Genomic DNA, 19,060 nt, shown 5'->3' with positions numbered 1-19,060 from the left:
GTATGCCTGCAGGCCAGAAGAGGGCACCAGACCCCATTACAGATGGTTGTGAGCCACCATGTGGTTGCTGGGAATTGAACTCAGGACCTTTGGAATAGGAGGCAATGCTCTTAACTTCTGAGCCATCTCTCCAGCGCAAGAAACATTTTTCAAAAACAAAAGTAAACTTGATAAATTTAGATAATGTCTGTACCCAAAGATGAATATTTCTATTTGGATATTTATTATCACATCGCTGTAGTAAAATACTGAAAAATACCTAAATGTCCTGCAGTAGAGGTTTGGTTACATTGCAGTAAAATGTATGATAATTGCTGAAAACACCACAGACTATGGTCTTAGGCCATAGAGGAATCAAGTAGGTACTGGCTAGGAAGCTTCCTCCCTGCTGGCAGCTTACATAGTACTTGAGAGTGCTGCTGTACAGGTGCTAAGGGAGAGCTCACCATGGCTATTTGTGTTGTTTTGTGAGTGGGTGATTGAAGAGGAAGGAGAATGCTGGTATTTCTCATTGTTAACAGCCATTTAATCAGACAGATTGCAAAATAGTCCTTCCTGATTTGTTTTATTTGCCTTTTGACATTATAAACTTTCCTTTCTCAATGAAATTTAATATATTTTAGATAGTTGAATGTTTTTTCCTTTATCGGTCTTATTTCATAAAGTGTTAGAAACAAATGTATAATTTCCAAATAACTGGAAAATGGCATTTCTCTTATCTGTAGGACTTGTGTAAGAGCTGTTGTCATATATGGGGGAACCCAGTTTGGGCATTCAGTCAGACAGATAGTACAAGGCTGTAACATACTATGTGCTACACCAGGGAGGCTGATGGATATCATAGGTAAAGAAAAGGTAAGCTTCAGGAAGGTAACAACATGTTATAGTGATGGGTGTGTTATATGAAAGGTGTATTTCCCAGAGCAGTGTTTATGTTTCTGCTTGTATCAGAATTCATTTTCATAATTGTCATAATTGTCAGGATAATTCCAACAGGGCATAGTATTTTCTATTTTATACTTGGGAAAACAAACAGTGAGATTAATTATTTAAAATCCCTTAGTTATCTCTAGTAAACGATAGCATTAGGGTCAGATCCTGTATCTGTTTCCAGCAATATTTTGTTATATGGAAGAAAATACAATGAATATTTTTACATAGTCCATACATGTTTTGGTGAAATAGTTTTTTCCTAAGACACATTCTTTGGGGCATCAATAGTTTGTTCTCTGTTAAAGCATGTGAATGATAGTAGTGTGTTCTGTTAAAGCATGTGAATGGTAGTAGTGTGTTCTGTTAAAGCATGTGAATGGTAGTAGTGTGAGCTGTTTATTTTCAGGTCTTTTAAGAAGAGATTTTAGGGCTAGATACTCATTTGGGAATCTCATACCCAGTTATTACATCACTTAATACTTTAAGTTCATGTTAATGAACTATAATTGATTATTTTGTGTTCTCTAAAGGGGGTACTTAAAACACGTTCTTTTTTGGTAAAGGCACCTTTAAAAAAGATAACTAGAAAAATCCATATCTTAAACCATTTTTGTGGTAGTATCAAAGTCTCTTGTAGTTCAAGGACAGCCAGAGCTACACAGTGAGACCCTGTCTCAAGTTAATATATTTTCAGTATTTCATGTTGTTAGATTTTATTTTTTTACATTAAATATTTTAATTTTTCCATATAATACAATATGGATCCATGATGTCCAATATAAGTAACTATTAGCTATATGTTGCAACTTATGTTTTAAATAATAAAATTATTTCACAATTATTCATATTTCAAACTACATATAGATAGTGCCTAATAGGTTAGAAATTGGAGATAATAGAATATTCAGTTAATTGCAGAAGTTGTAGGGTAAAATATTGCTGTAGATACTTTAGATTCTTTTAAACTTAATTTATGGAATATTTTTATATATCAGTAAAAGTTTATATCAGACTGGGCAGTGGTTGTGCGTGCCATTAATCCCAGCACTTGGGAGGCAGAGGCAGGCAGGTCTTTTTCTCTGAGTTTGGGTGTAGCGTTGTCTACAGAGTGAGTTCCAGGGTAGCCAGGGCTACACAGAAAACCCTGTCTTGAAAAAAAAAGTTTAGATCAGATATATTAGTATTATCTAATATCTATGATGAGCCTAACAGTTATCATTGTATGCCTTGATTTTCCCTGTACTAGGTAAGGTTTCTGTTTCTGTGATAAAACACTGTGTTCACACCAAACTGGGTAGAAAAGTGTTCAACATCATAGTTATTATTGAAGGAAGTCAGGGGAGCGACTGAAGGCATGGCAGGAAGCTGAAGCAGAGGCCATAGAGGAATGCTGTTTACTGGCTTGCTCCTCATGACTCAGCCTGCTTCCTTATAGCAACCCAGGACCATCAGACCAGAGATGGCCCCATACACTGAGTTGGGCCCTCCCACTTACATTATTAATTCAGAAAGTGCCTCACAGGCGTTTTGTCAACTGAGGTTCCCTTCCCGAATGATTCTAGCTTGTGTCAAATTGATAAAACTAGCCAGCATAGCCCTTAAGAATACTTAACAGTTGAAATTGTGGAGTATATTTTAGCTCAATATAAACTAGTGTGCATTTTCTGTTCTTGTCTTTGAAAATATCCTTAAAGATTGGTCTCAAACAAGTCAAGTACTTAGTATTGGATGAAGCTGACCGAATGTTGGATATGGGTTTTGGACCAGAAATGAAGAAGTTAATTTCTTGTCCTGGAATGCCATCAAAAGAACAGCGCCAAACCCTTTTATTCAGTGCAACTTTTCCAGAAGAAATCCAAAGGTAAATATTTTCCTTTTTTAAAACAAAGGTGCATATGGTGGCATATGTCTTTAGTCCTAACAGCAGAAGAGAAACATGAATCTCTGAGTTTGAGACCAGCCACAGTTACACAGTGAGACTTAATTTAGGGATAGTAAAATGCCCATCCATGCGAGTATGAAAGCCTGAGTTCGGTCTCCAGCACATATGTCTAGATACTGGGCACTGTGAAAAATTCAACACCAAACATGAGTACTTAGGATCAGTTTTGTATGCTGATTTCATTTCATTCAGATAAAAACCCAGGTGTGATGCTTTATGAGAACTGTGTACTGTTTTCCAGTGACTGCTGTTTACATCCTATTGAACAGTGGTAGAGGCTCTTTTCTCCCCCCACATTCTTGCCAGCATTTGTTCTAGGTCTTTGATTGTGTTGTTAATTTCTGTACGATGTGAGAGGTGCATGTGTAATTTCAGTGTTGTATATGTGGCTATCCTGTTTTCCCAGCACCATTTGTTGAGGCTCTTTTTCCCCCCTCAGTGTTTTCTTTTGTTGTTGTTATTATTCTTGTTTTGTTTTGTTTAATTTTTAAGGCAGGGTCTCAATATGTACTCCTTGACTTCCCTGGAACTCATTATGTAGACCAAACCTTGCCTTAAAGACATAGAGATTCACCTGGTTTTTGCCTCCCAAGTGCTGGAATTAAAGGTGTGTGCCACCACACCTAGCACTTTCAGTGTGGTGTTGATGCCTTTGTTGAGATTCATTTGATTGTGAATGCATGTATTCATTTTTGGGTCCTTTATTTCATCCATCTCTGTGTCTGTTTTATTGCTACCACTATGAAGTTTTGTTACAATGTCTTTGTAGTGTGCTTTTGAAATCAGGTATGAAGTCCTCAAATTTCTGTATCAGTTATCTCATAGATTGCTATGGGGGAAAATATACAGGAATGACTTGTTAGAACCCTCTTCACTGTGCTTTTTTGGTGTTAGGTCATCATATGGGAATTTTCATGTACCCTATTATTTATTTTGACGTTTTTGCTAAGGTTCAGTAGGATTAGGTTATAGGTGGAGTTAAGTACAATTTATTTTGACTAGGCTTGGTAGTATACTTCAGTGACAAAGTGTGCCATCCACCATGCTCAAAGGTTCAGCACTACGTAGAGGCGAGCAAAAAACCACAGATTGAAGCAAAACAGAGATAATGAAATATAAAATAACCACTATGACATCAATAGATGAGAACACAAAACACAGTAGAACAAGCTGAAATGTTAGATATAAATTAATTTTTAAAAAAGGAAGAATAATAAAAGATGTCAAAAATGATTAAAAAAAAGCAAAAATAATGTAAAAGGGGGAGGGGAATGAATTATTGAAAGAGGAAGACAAACAGGAAAGCAAAATGCATATCTAAAAGTAAAACATCAGTAACAGAAAGTCTTAGTAAAAAAAAAAGAATTTCTGCCGGGCAGTGGTGGCGCACGCCTTTAATCCCAGCACTCGGGAGGCAGAGGCAGGCGGATCTCTGTGAGTTTGAGACCAGCCTGGTCTACAAGAGCTGGTTCCAGGACAGGCTCCAAAAAAACCACAGAGAAACCCTGTCTCAAAAAAAAAAAAAGTTAAAAAAAAAAAGAATTTCTTCTCTTGCCATAAGCTTGACCATGTGGGCAAGAGTGAACATGGCAAGTCATGTGGTCAGAACTTTCCTTTTGTGTCTTCTTAGGCTGTATGGCCCTTGGAAAGAGCAAAAGCTTAAGTGATCAGGAAGAATGATTGTTGAAATTCCTCCCAGTTGCTCTATGAGCTATGTAGAAATAACTCCTCCTCTAATACTTTGCTCCAGAGTTATTTGACACACCCAGAAGAGGCCTGATGGTTGTCCCAGGTGCCTTTTGTGCTGTCCTGTCCACATGAGGGTCAGAGAGAATCAGTTTAAACTGCATGCTAGATTGAGGTGGAGGAAACTCCCATAAATCCAGCTCCTGTTATTCTGATACTGTAAAGTGGGAAATGATATCCCATGGTGATGGGTCTGTCACTCCTCCTTTCGTCTCTGTCCTGTCATTTGCTGCTTTGTAGTCTGCAGTAGAACTCACACTTTCACTCTTACTATTCAGGGTCTGGGTGTCCCTAGGTTTCTGACTGTTCACTGTTGAGCTTGAGTGTTTTCCATAACCACTCACCTTTCTAAAGGGTGATAACTAATTTTGATTCTCTCACAGAAGAGGATAATTGCATGGTGCATTTTCTTATTTACCATCTTAAAAATAACCATTTTCTCATTCTGTTCATTCCTGAACCAGGGCAGTCTTCATGCCATTGGCTTCCACTTCTTCCTCTAACTCCAAGTATACATATGTTTTCAGAAGTTTGTTTGTTTGTTTGTTTGTTTTAGTTTTTTTGAGACAGGGTTGCTCTGTAGTTTTGGAGCCTGTCCTGGAACTAACTCGTGTAGACCAGGCTGGTCTTGAACTCCCAGAGATCCGCCTGCCTCTGCCTCCCGAGTGCGGGGATTAAAGGCGTGTGCCACCACCGCCCGGCAAGTCTAAAAGTTTTGAAGGCTCTAATACATGAATTTAATTTCATATCTTTTCTTTTGTGGAAGAAACTATAGAAAGCTTTGTACTTTTCTTGGAGTTTAATATTCTGTGCAGTAAATGTTAATATTCTAATCCTGAATTAAAAAAATTTGATAGAACTTTGTCCTATTTGAGGTTGATACCAATGTATTCATCTTTGTGTTCACAATACCATGTGTCATGAATGCTTAAGCAAGTGAAGGGGGTAACACAGATACTAAAATTTTCAATTGCCTGGGAGAAGAGGGAATTAACTCTTGAAGAAGATATATTAAAAAATAACCTCCTGCTGGGCAGTGGTGGCACACGCCTTTAATCCCAGCACTTGGGAGGCAGAGGCAGGCGGATCTCTGTGAGTTCAAGACCAGCCTGGTCTACACGAGTTAGTTCCAGGACAGGCTCCAAAACTACAGAGCAACCCTGTCTCAAAAAAAACTAAAACAAACAAACAAACAAACTTCTGAAAACATATGTATACAAGTACCATCACATGGTAGGTAATACAACATGATTAGGTTGTATTAAGAATGAATATGCATTATGTAACAATGATTAAAAAGAAGCCATAAATTTGAAAGGGAGCACGGTGGGGGTAGTACATGGGAGGATTTGAGGGAGGAAAAGGAAAGGGGAAATGATGTAATTATAATTCCAAAAAAATTTAAAAACATAATTGGAGGAAACTGGAAACTAAGAAAAAAAAGTTGTGTTTTTATGGCAAGAGAATAAATAAGGAGCAAGAAGAAACAGTAACTTCCCTAGATTTTGGGTATGCTGAGTCTGAGCTATTTTGTTACATTCAAGGAAACAACTAGAAAACACTGGACTGCTACCTTACCTACACAAAAGGGTAGCATTTACTAAAGACTTGTACTCTCCCTTCTTAACCCTAAAAGCTCAGCTACCTTAATTGGCAGTGTCCCCACAGGATTGTGTTTGTGGGTGATATAAAGCATGACTTTCAACTGCATTCACATAGTAAATTACTGTGTGTCAACTTTTGAGGCGACCTTATACAGCCTAGTTTTGCATGGCCCTTAGGTCTCATTTTTCTATATGTATTGTGACATGAAAAACATTGACTTGTAATCTGGTTTACTTATAACCATTTATTTAAAGAAGAGTAACTTAACAAGTAATATTTCAGAAAATAAATCTGAGCAATAGCAAGTATTCATAAAAAATGAGATTAGAATCGAATTTGTGCTTTAGGTTTATGTTTCAATCCCTCCTCCTCCCTGCTTCCGTCTCATGAGACAGGGTCTCATATAGCCCAGACTGGCCTTAAGCTTGCTGTGTAGCTAGAGATGATGTTGCCTCTACCTCCTGAGTGCTGAGATTGCAGGCATGCACTACCACAACCTGGTGTATACGTGGTGCTGCTAATCAAACCCAGGGCTTTGGACATGCTAAGGAGCCCTCTACCAGTTGAGATCCATCCCCCGTCCTCTACAGTTCACTGAAACTTCCTGAGTTCATAGTTTGGCACAGATGTTTTTGTTAGTAATTGTATATTTTAAAAGTCTTAACATTTTATCCTGGTCTTTGAGAATAATACTTGGGTAGCATAAGTAACCATCTTACCAGTCTTTGTGTTGCTGTGAGTTACATTCACAGGACTGAAACACCATGAGCACAAATGAACAAGGATAAGCTAAGGAGTAATATTTTCTCTTTTAAGGTTGGCTGGGGAGTTTTTAAAGTCAAATTATTTGTTTGTTGCTGTTGGACAAGTGGGAGGAGCTTGCAGAGATGTTCAGCAGACCATTCTTCAAATTGGCCAGTATTCAAAAAGAGAAAAACTTGTTGAGATCCTACGAAACATAGGTACCTTATTTTAATATAATTATTTTGTTGTGATTTTGAATTTTAAAATATTATTTTTTAAAATCACCATTTTGTATAATAATTTTAATAAATATTTTTCTGTGAATACTTTATAGATGACTATGACTTAGTTTGTATTATAAATTGTATAAAAGTATTCCTTTATGTCATATAAGTTGAATATAGAAGTTATTTGAGACTTAGTTTACCAGTACTTGGCTAAAAAGTATTTCAACAGAAGTGTGTGTGTGTGTGTGTGTGTGTGTGTGTGATTTTAGAAAACTAGGAAGGTTTTAAGGTAACACATGTTTTTAGCACTGTTACTATGTTGAAAGCTAATTCTTCAGTCTGTACATGTAATCAGCTCTGGGACCCCAGCTTTCATGAAGGTCAGGCAGTTGGTATGTGAGTTCAAGACCACCATGGCCTAATAGCAAGACCCAGTTTTCAAAGAAAAAACAATGTGAACTCTTGCTGATTTTGTGTTTCTGGTTCCTCATTTCTTGCCCATTAAAGAGTCTTCTCATATTCATGAAGTTAAAAGTGTTTCAGGGCTGGAGGGGACTTGAGAATCAAATTCTGTCCTTCATAATACCCATGAAAAAAATTTCTCTGTCTTCCTCCAAATTATTTTTGTTTGTTTTGTGTTTGCTTGAAGTAGCTTTGTTATGAGACTGAAAATAACTGGCATGATCATCTTGTAGTCTGTTTATGTACTACACTTTCCCGCCACCCTTATTCTCCTAGTTTAATGATTCTTGTTCAGCTGGAATGTCAGTTTTGAGACAGCGGGATGAGAAGTCAGTTGTAATAATGAGCAATGTTTTTTAAATAGTTATTTACATATGTGTGTGTACACAACATGCAATGGAGAATGTATGAGGGTCAGAAAACTTCTTGTAGGAATTGGTTCTCTTCTTCCACAGTATTCCAGATCAGACTCAAGCTCTCAGAATCAGTGCCAAACACCTTGACTGAGCTGTCCTGTAGTCCCTGAGAGATAGTATGTTCCCTAGCACTGTCTACTGTTTTAGGTTACTTGAAGTTTTTTAGAATGATTTTCATTATAGTATACTTATAAATATTGTTGAATAATGACTCAGTGTAGCTTAATGAAGAGTTACATGTTCATAACTTAATCATGAAGGAATATTTTATCTTATTTGATACATGTTTATATAATATTAACCTTGTTTGTTTAAGAGGAAAAATACAGTACTTTTAAAAACCAAAATAAATAAATCATTCTCATGAAAGATTTCACTTAATTATGTAAACTTAGCTCAAAATGTTCACAACTTACCTGGAAAGTGTTAGGAAGTTAACTTTTTTACTTTCTTGGAATTTTAGGGATATTTCAATGACATTTTTCTACTTTATTCATCTTTATAAGAAGTTAACTTTTTTACTTTCTTGGAATTTTAGGGATATTTCAATGGCATTTTTCTACTTTATTCATCTTTATAAACCAGTCAGAATAGGGCTTTTTTTTTTTAGGAGACTTGTATTAATACTCCCATTGGGCACTAACTCAGTGATTTCAGAATGATAAAGCCCTTTCTGAATTATAAATGCACACAGAGCTTATATCTTCAGTTTTGCTACTTCAGTTGCAGGCTAAGAGTTAACATAGAAGTACGGATTTTAGCAATCTGGGTGCATGGCTCATTTGATAAAGTGCCCTTGCCCACTCCACATTATTTTTTGAGGCAGGGTCTCACTGAACCTGGAGCTTACTTAACCTCTTTGGCTAGACTGGCTGGCCAGAGATCCCAAGTGATCATCCTGCTGTCTTCATCTCCCCTATGCTGAGGTACAGGCATATACTATTGTGCCTAGTGTTTTACATGGATGTTGGGGATCTGAGCTCAGCTTACATCATGCCTGCGTGACTGGTACTTTACCAACTGAGTCATCTTCCCAATCCCAAAACAGGTTTTTAAAATAGCAGCCTTGTTTTATTAGTTAATGGTAATTTTATTCTTCCAGTAATTTCTTTTTCTTTCCATAATTAGACTTCTGATATTATAGCAGAATCCTCTTGGTTCTTCCATCATACGTGTCTGGGTATAGTGGTGCATGCTTAAAATCTCAGCACTCGGGTGACTGAGACAGGAGGATTGAGGGGTTGAGGCCAGCCTGGGATACATAGTAAGGTCTTGTCTTAACCAGACATGCATGCATCTGTATGCATGCATATATTCCTTTAACTACTAAGTTAAGGTCACAACACATCTCTGTTCAAAATGTGATGTCCTCCATTACTTCTTTGACATATCCTGTCTTTCCCTTGTTCGCTGTCCTCCAACCATGCTTTGTTCGTTATTCTACTTCAAATATTCAGCCACAGTTCCACCTTAGTGCTTTTGTGCTTGCTGTTACCTCTGCTCAGAATACCCAGGACACAATGGAACCTGTTATCTGTTTTTCTCTTTTAGGTCTAATTATTATGTATGTGAGTGTTTTGCCTGCATATATTTATATGTACTATGTACACGTCTTGATGTTTGTTGAGGTCAGAAGAGGGCTTTCGATCTCCTGGAACTGGATTAGGGGTGATTGTAATCTACCATATGTGTGCTGGGAACAGACCAGCATGTGCCTTTACCCACGGAACCATCCTCCAGCTCCTCTTTTTTATTTTTGTTGTTTGTATCATGAGAAAGTCAGTGTTTCAGAACATTTATACTTACTTTCCCCTCTGTTTTATAATGTTCTTTCTCTGAGAATATGCATAGTTCACTATCAGTAGTTCTATCCTTGCTCAGATACCATCTGTTTTATTTAAAGTTGTGGTGGTTTGAACAAGATTGGCCCCCATAGGCTCATACTTTTGAAGTATTAGTCACCAGGGAGTGGCATTATTTGAGAAGAAGTAGGAAGTAATTCCTTATTGGAAAAAGTGTATCCCTAGGGGCTGGGATTTGACATTTTAAAAGCCAGTTCCAGCCTCAGCCTCTCTTTGCCTACCAATCGGGATGTAGCTCTCATCTACTGCTCCAATGCTAAGTGTGGCCAGCCTGGGATACATAGTAAGGTCTTGTCTTAACCAGACACGCATGCATCTGTATGCATGCATATATTCCTGCATGCATGCTCCTGCCATTATAATGAACTAATCCTCAGAGACACATTGTAAGCAAACCCTGAATTAAATCTTCTTTTATAACTATTGCCTTGGTCATGGTGTCTCTTCACAGCAATAGAGCAGCAGCTAGAACAGACGTAAACTCTAGATCTTACTCTTTTTGCTGATGGTTTTAGGATTTAATATGTATTACTATGTGCCCACAATGATAGCAGGAATTTTATTTTTTTCCCCAATATCTAGAATGGTGACAGCTAGCCACTAAATAGTTGTCATAAAGTGAGCTGACAGGGAGGTAGGGAAGAGTGATCATGAGCAGAAAGATTCTTTCTTTTATTAAGGCTATAACTCTTTTACCATCTTTCTTTTTCAGCATTTTGTAGAGTTACCCCTGTATAGAATAATCTGTGCCAGTTAAATACTTTAATTTTGCAAGTAAATACTTTTTAATGAGTTAAGCCTCGGGAAAAGGCCAACCTTTAACTGTATTGTGTTCTGGAAATGAAGGGTTTGAAATAAGAGATGGCATTGGCACATAGATGTTAGAGTTTAGTTGCCCAGGGTCAGATGTCATTAGTGTAAATGCCTTCACCCCTCTGGGCATAGTGAAAGAGTGAATTATTTGTGGAAGTAACAGGCATTTATAGAGTACAAAATGGAAGAGCAAAAGTGAACAAGACAAACTTGAAATTATTAAGAGATGGCAGGCAGTTATTTGTATTTGCTTAAGAAAACACACCTTTTTAAATTCCCTCTAATAGGAAAACAGTTGTCTCTTTCCTTGGCAAACATTCATTGAGGAAACACTCTTTCTGTACTCTAGCAGTACAGCGGTGGCTGAGACAAAGTTTCTTGCTCTAATCTGCCTTTTTAAATTTTGTAGTTTGGATATTAATAATTTTGTGGTTTTATTAGGTGATGAAAGAACTATGGTTTTTGTTGACACCAAGAAAAAAGCAGATTTCATTGCAACTTTTCTTTGTCAAGAAAAAATATCAACTACAAGTATTCATGGGTGAGTACATTATTCTTCATTTTTTGAAATTGTATTAGTATTCTTGTGTGTGTGTCAGTACTTTTTGGAATTGGTTCTCTTCTTAAATATGAGTTTCAGAGATAGAATTCAATCTATCGCCTCCTTTATTAGGCTTGGAGAAAAGCATCTTTACTGTATGTTTCCTTGGCCCTTTAATCTTTGTTTTTATAGGAACTAAGTAGTAGGTACAGGCAAACTGAAAGTCTGCCTTAAACTCTTCATGAATGGGAACTCGTCAAGAGTAGTCCATAGGTCTCTGGCTCTTAAATGTAGATGTTTCTTATGCTTAATCTAATCTCTGACCTCTCTTTTTGAAGTTGGAATGCTAAAAAAAAAGTACATTAACACAACTTTATTGATACTTTATTAGAAGATTTAAAATAATTTTTGAATATGTAGAATTCTGGAGTTGTACTTTAAGAATATTTTTTGAGCAATAATTCTAACCAAATAGATTAAATATACTCTTATGCTAAGACCAGAAATTACTTTTCAGTTACTGGGATTTATATTCTGGTCCTTTTATCTGTCTCTTACTCCATCTGCTAATGAGTGGCTGTTATAGCTAAAGACTGAGGATAAATTGGTGGCTTGATGGTTTATTATAGTACTTGGTGCATGCATAGTGGGCATTAATATTATGTGCTGTCATTTTTACTTTTTGAAATAATGCTGCTTGATGAACTTCCTCAAAATAACTTCCTCAAAAGTGACTCTAATGCAAAATTCTTTTTTTAAAAGTGATCGGGAACAGAGGGAGAGAGAGCAAGCTCTTGGAGATTTTCGATGTGGAAAGTGCCCAGTTCTTGTTGCTACTTCAGTAGCTGCCAGAGGGCTTGATATTGAAAATGTTCAACATGTTATCAATTTTGATCTTCCTTCTACCATTGATGAATATGTTCATCGAATTGGACGTACTGGGCGTTGTGGAAATACTGGCAGAGCAATTTCTTTTTTCGATACGGAATCTGATAATCATTTAGCACAGCCTCTCGTTAAAGTACTATCAGATGTAAGTCTAAACAGTTTAACTTTAAATACTTAAAATGGAGTAGTTCTTTGTTGTTTTACAATTTTTGAGATTTCATGTTGCATAAGAAGTTTTTATTTTTTCAAGGCTCAACAGGATGTTCCTGCTTGGCTAGAAGAAATTGCCTTTAGTACATACGTACCTCCTGGCTTCAGTAATAGCACAAGAGGAACTGTGTTTGCATCTGTTGACACGAGGAAGGTTAGTTGAGAAACATTAAGAAATGGGTATCTAATTGCCCTTTAAAAATGTGCTTGATTCTATGAGGCAATACTATTCAGTAATTAAAGCTATCATTTTAATTATCTATGTCATTTATAACATAAGTATGTATGTATGTATGTATGTATGTGAGGTTTATAGTTGAATACCCCAGTTCCTTTTTGCTGGTATTTGTTGGGATCTTCTAAACTTTCTAAAGAATTCTTTGCTTTTGACCATATTATTAAGACAAGATGCAATGAGGGCTGGAGAGATGGCTCAGTGGTTAAGAGCATCGCCTCCTTTTCCAAAGGTCCTGAGTTCAATTCCCAGCAATCACATGGTGGCTCACAACCATCTGTAATGAGGTCTGGTGCCCTCCTCTGGCCTGCAGACATACACACAGACAGAATATTGTATACATAATAAATAAATAAATGAATAAATAAATAAATATTTAAAAAAAGACAAGATGCAAGGGCAAGGGTGCTATAAGTCTTAATGGCATGCCAAGTTTTTTTATTTTTTCTTTGCAGTAAATTTTGGTGTAGAGAAGTGTTCTTAATAAACATTTATACTTACTTGAAGTTTAATATTAAATTTTTCTGCTCTCTAAAACTTAGGGACTTGAAAAATCTTTTTCTTGAGTTATTTTGTACAATTTAGACTTTACACATTTGTATGGGCCTTTTATCAAGAGAATCATTTTATAAGAAAGTCATTGCATGCTTGGGATAGACAGGGTAGAAAGTGAGTCTCTGCTCTTAGTCCAGACAATGTAATATTAAGACTGCCATAACTTGTCTCTTTCACTTTCTTTTCTTTTTAAAAAAAAGAATTACCAGGGCAAGAACACTTTGAATACAGCGGGGATTTCTTCTTCACAAGCTCCCAATCCAGTGGATGACGAGTCATGGGATTAAAGCAAACAAACATACTTCAAGTCTGATAGTTCTGATGCAGCGAAGAAAGCAGTTTTTATTTTAAAAATTTAACAGAAGTGTGAAACCTGATATTCTTATATCTCCTGTTCTTCTGTTCTTACTCCCAACCCTTAAAATAACCAACTTCATTGGCTAGTTACGTGAGATGCTGAAAGTTACAACATTGCAGTTACTGATATAAATGGTATTAACTAGAAATATTAAAGCATTGTAAATGTTTTTGTTATTTCTAGCATATTCAGAAAGTTAAGACATGTTTCATGTCCAAGTGCTAAATCTTAGTACAGTGTTTATGATCCTATAAAACAAGCAATAGGATATGATGTACTTTTGGTTAATTATTGGGTCTAATTTCTACTTGATCCTTTAAAAGAAGGAATAGTGTGGTACATATGATAACATGATTTTCATGGAACAGTGAAGACTGAAACCTTTCAAAGTTATTTGATTCCTAGATCATCAGACTGTTATGAAAACGGTTCAGTTTGCAATGTGAACTCTGTAGTTGGTGGTATGACAAATGTTTGCTTTTATAATATACAGATTTTCCTTGAAAATAAAAAATGAAACACATTTCCCCCTAAGTTTTCCAACAGCGTTTTCATTTTTCTTGTGGCATATTACAGTTTCTAGTTCTCATATTTGGAAAATTTGTTTCTCCTGAAATCAATGCAGTAAGCAAGTAGTTTTAAACAAATCAAATATTAATGTGTAACTTTCATTAATAATAAGATGTAGTAATGAAAATTAGTCTTAGAATCTAGCCCACTTATCAACAAACACAGTATTGCAGTTTCATCATATTTTTTATTCATGTTTTATAGTTGGTAATGGAAAGAACCTTGTCATTATGTATCTTGAATTTACCTACCCCATGCCATATTAAAAAATAATTCCACGTAAACTTTCAAAAATGTCATGGAGATATCCAGTACCCTGTGTGCTAATTTAAATTAGTTCAGATTATAAAATACAGAATTAAAAAAACCTTTTGAGTTAGGAATTAAGGTTGACTTGAAACTCTTAAGACAGAAAACACACAAAAAGGAATAGATCGAGCAGTCTCGAGAGGGAGGGGGAATGGAGTGGGGGGAGGAAGGGAAGGTAAATGGGAAACGGGGAGGAGGCGGAAATTTTTTTCAACAACTAAAAATAAACTAAAATTTAAAAAGGAATAGATTGTCTAAAATGTACTGAGCCTGTAGAAAAAGAATGAAAACTATACAGGGAAATATATCAGTGTACGTTCTTGATGTGTGGATATGCAGGAATACAACACCATACATGGACGGTTCAAATAGGGCACTTCAACTGATGAAAACCTGGAAAACATTTCCTTTATAAACTCACTTGTGGGAAAGACTGAATGAAGATGTTTGCATTATTATTTTAACATCTGTTTTAATTTTTCTCTTCTAATAAGTATTTGCAAAGAACATTTATAGTAAATGCTTGTCTCAATTTATTTTTACTTACTCAGAGTCTTAGTCATAGCTTTCAAAGTTTGATTTTTGCTTAATTATAAATACTATAAATAGCATCTTTGAGTCAAAATAAAGCTGGAAAGTATACATAATCTCACCAACACCACAAACCAACTGTGAATCTTCCTGTGTTTCATTTAATTCTTTCATCTCTATGCATAGGTTTGAATAATTTCCTTAAAATTATCTATAGTTATAGTTAGGAAATAAAATTCTGTAAGATGTGTTTAAAATAGTATTCTCTGTTCATTTTTTTCAAATCCCCACCCCTAGTCCATAATCAACTGCCTTTAACAGTTTCTAGCTGCTGCATTTATATATATTTATATACACATATCTTTGGCCTGCAGTGTTTAAACATCTGCTCATTTTGATATTAGGATATAACTCATTTCTCTTTACTATAAAAGTGTATTTTGTGGGATGATATTAAAGTCATCCTTTCTCTTGCCTGTCTTCCTTTTGACAGACATAGCAGGCTAAACTGGATATTTACATTTCCAAATGCATTCTGTTCCATAACCATGATCTCCCTGGAATCTGTTGATTCTAAAATTAAAACGGAAGCCAGTATTTATATTGTACCTATGCAAATGTCCACAAGGTGGGCCAATTAACAGTCTCGATAATCTTCACTGTTTTCCTAGTTTTATGACTTCTATTTGTATCCAAAGAGAGGAAGATTATAGTTGTTGGGGCCAAGTGGACAATTTTCAAAACTATTCCATAAACAAACTTGCCTTAAATGTGGATCATAATCTGAGCAATTTGTTTGTAATGTATTATACTTTTAAAACTCATAGTTTTGCTTAGGAGATTCAAGCTTTTTATAGCAGTTCTTCTGTTTCATAGTGATGAGTAGGCCTTTGAATTCTAGGAACTACTTAGTGTGCTTTGAAGAATGTCCTTTTGGGGTGAGGGTGCTCTAGGAGTGATCTTTATGTTCCTCTTGAACTTACTGTTTCTTTTGAGGCTTCTATGGTCCCATAGCTGTTCAGCTCTTTGCATATTTTCATTCAGTGTTCTGTTTGTTCCTATGTTTTGGTAGTTTGTTTTTTCTAGAGCAGTTGTTTTAATATCCAGGGATTTCTTAATTCCTTCCCCAAATTGTTGCTTGATCAAGTTTTCTGTTTCATTAATAGTACTTTCTTAGAATTTAACTTACAAAATCAGTTTTACATTGACTATCTGTTGTTCTGCAGCTCGATATCAGAAATCTTAAGCTGCTGTCACTTTGTAAATTGTATATTTTATTAAAACTAAAATTCAGTCAATTTTTTTATGTATCACACCCCGCCCAGAGTTTGATGCTCCTTTATGCCTACTGATCAAAGTCTTCTCTAAGAGAAGGCAGAGGTGATGGTATGTCTAATACAGGTTAGTTTTTCTTCCTGGGATCCTTCATATTTTAACTAGGATTGAATAGCTGTCCCAAGATAGCTCAACTGTTGGATAACAAGCAGCTGCACATGTCAGGGCTTGGGAGGAATGGAGACATAATTGGGGACAAAAGTGAGGGGTGCTCTTAGCATTGGTAACCACCCATGGAGCAGAAATAGTTTTTCTGATAAGCACTGAAAAGACCTGTGTGGAGAGGGACTGGTATGAGGTGAGCTTACAGAACCTCCGTTCTCAGGTCCATATTTGAATGGTTTCTGCAGCTATTATTCTGTTGTCTCTTACTGAAAGTATATTTCTTATTTTGCTTTGTTTATTGGTGTATATTTCTCTGCTGAGGATCTAATCAGAGCCTGAAAAATGCCTGGTAAGTACCACTAAACTACACACTCAGAGTTACCTTGATAAATTTTTACATACATTCATTGAAAATCGGGGTTCCACATTTAGTGTATAGAGAAGCATTGCCCAGGGACTGTATTTAAGACTTTAGCAGTCTGTCCCATAGTAATACCTTTCTCTTCACTCCTTAAAGGCTGATATTGTTCTTTTTATCTGATCGTGTTAAATATACACTTAAGACATACACTGAGAATTTTGCAACATGACTAGGAAGACTTAATTTTCTTTCTTGAGCCCTTTAGCTTCTCCCATCCTACACTGAATCACTTTCTTGGTATGTATTTTGTAAAAATAAATTCCATGTTTCCTGGGGCTTTGGCTGTGAGCCTCTAGCCAGGAAAATCTAGCCCTGGCGCCTGGCAGCTGGCTACCTGTGCTGGAGTCATTGCAGAGACATAGCTGGTCCTGACAAGCTGCTGCTGTTCTGATTCTGAGAACACAGCACTCAGAGCTACGGCTGGTCCCAAGGCAGCCCTGTTCCGGGTCTCCTTCCACTCTACCTGGTGGCCCTGGCCTTCTTGGAACGGGAGGCTGGCCAGGTGGGACTGCGGTATCAAGCCAGAGGGGTCCTGCAGCCAGGAGCCAAGGGTAGCCATACACAGGTGAGAGTCTCTGTGAATCCTACAGTTATGTGGATTATAGACAAATGCCTTATCTAAAATGTCAGGCAATTTATCAGCTTCACAAACACACTAATCTGTTGGAAGAGTTGAGAGCTGCAAATTAAGACATCTGTCTTTGAGATGATGCCCAAGAAGTAAACCTGGTAAGAGGACATGGTATAACAACAGGCATTGCCTATGGAAATAACTAATATGAATGCTGGCAATTTAAGGGAGCAAATGAGATCCTCACTACGGTAAATTCCTTAGTCCTTTGCATAAGAGATTATTTTGCTATGATGTAGAGTGACTATCAAGTCATTCAAGCAGGGCACCAGTAAATTATGATTTCTTTAGTTGGATGATTCCATGAAGAATTTTTGTTTCCACAGTTTTTTCTTTATTTCCGTGAAATTTCTTTTTAGTGTTCAGGAATGAAACCTTTATCTTTCTGAACATACACATTTACCTTAAAATCTTGGGCTTTTACCTTTCAACTTGATTTCCATGTAGGAGGCTGAAAAAGTCAACAGATAGCACAGAACATAGTTTTTGTTTGGTTTGGTTTTTTGGGATACGGTTTCTCTGTAGCTTTGGAGCCTGTCGTGAAAACTGAAACTCTCTTTGTAGACCAGGCTCACCTCAAACTCACAGAGATCTGCCTGCCTCTGCCTCCCTTGTGCTGGGATTAAAGGCAAGCACCACCACAGCCCAGCAGAACATAGTTTTTAACATTAAGAACTTTTAAGAATAACAGAAGATGCCAAACAATGAGGTGAGCATGCAGCTTCATAAGTAGCTAGTCGGAGTAATCTTAACATTGACTTTATCGTGTGTGTGTGTGTCTCAGAGAGAGAGCACATCCAGTTACCACCTTTGGACCTCAGTTAACTTTTGAAAAAGGAAGATAGTAAATTAAATCAGACAATCCATGTAATCTCATAAAAGTTTTGAGAGGCAGACTTGTGTAGGAATGAAGACCATCATAGCTGAGTGCTGATACACTTGTGTCATGTTCAGATCTTATTCTGCTAATGTATTAACTGTCTATCATTTGGCTCTTGAGAAGTTGGACCACATTTCCAACTGTATTGTTTATATTATAAGTGTAAATTGTCCTTGCGCTATCACACAACTTGTTGGCTACCTTGGTGTCCTACTACATACCTAATCAATTGTTCATCAATGTTCCATCATTGGCCATTTGTTCATGATAATTCAGGAGCTCTAATCTGTTCAGGCTATTCATTATTGTGTTCTTGCCAGCAAATGTTTTATGTAAGCTCTGATACCTAACATACTCTTCTGCTGAGTTATTGGGTTGGGTAGCAGTCATCTGAAAAGGAAAATTTGGTTCTGGTAATTGGCTTTAAATTTATAAACAGAGTTAGTTACCTGTGTAATGCTGTAAAGTTAATGTTCCTGTTTGGAATTTAGAGAGTTTCTTCCTTGGTGAGTGCAGTTTATCATAGGATACTATGAATAAAACATGTCGAGGGATGCTATCATTTTTGACTAGTTACAGATTTCAGTTGTCTCATCCGTGTGTAGAATTCAGTAGGAAAAGAATCCTACACCAAGAAAATAACTCCCATTGACCATTTCTAATTACATGATCCTCTGTCATTAATTTATTGTTAATTTTATATTTTGTTCTTTGTGTGTACATGTCTTCTAAAGTCTTTAT

At 36.5% G+C, this 19,060-nt stretch overlaps 1 protein-coding gene across 1 annotated transcript in view; it reads left to right on the top strand.

Annotated features, from left to right (window-relative positions):
- Ddx4 (DEAD-box helicase 4) overlaps positions 1-14,060 on the top strand; it is a 59,837-nt gene extending 45,777 nt beyond the window's left edge. The window contains exons 17-23 of the mRNA XM_005356801.3: positions 726-855; positions 2,628-2,794; positions 7,043-7,188; positions 11,192-11,291; positions 12,054-12,324; positions 12,430-12,543; positions 13,380-14,060. Coding sequence (XP_005356858.1) covers positions 726-855; positions 2,628-2,794; positions 7,043-7,188; positions 11,192-11,291; positions 12,054-12,324; positions 12,430-12,543; positions 13,380-13,466 — 1,015 coding nt within the window. The 3' untranslated portion in view covers positions 13,467-14,060. The remainder of the gene's footprint in view (positions 1-725; positions 856-2,627; positions 2,795-7,042; positions 7,189-11,191; positions 11,292-12,053; positions 12,325-12,429; positions 12,544-13,379) is intronic.
- The last annotated feature ends 5,000 nt before the right edge of the window (positions 14,061-19,060 follow it).

Source organism: Microtus ochrogaster, chromosome 19 (genome assembly GCF_000317375.1).
Source record: "Microtus ochrogaster isolate Prairie Vole_2 chromosome 19, MicOch1.0, whole genome shotgun sequence".
Taxonomy (NCBI): domain Eukaryota; kingdom Metazoa; phylum Chordata; class Mammalia; order Rodentia; family Cricetidae; genus Microtus; species Microtus ochrogaster.
This window is presented reverse-complemented; position numbering and strand designations above follow the sequence as displayed.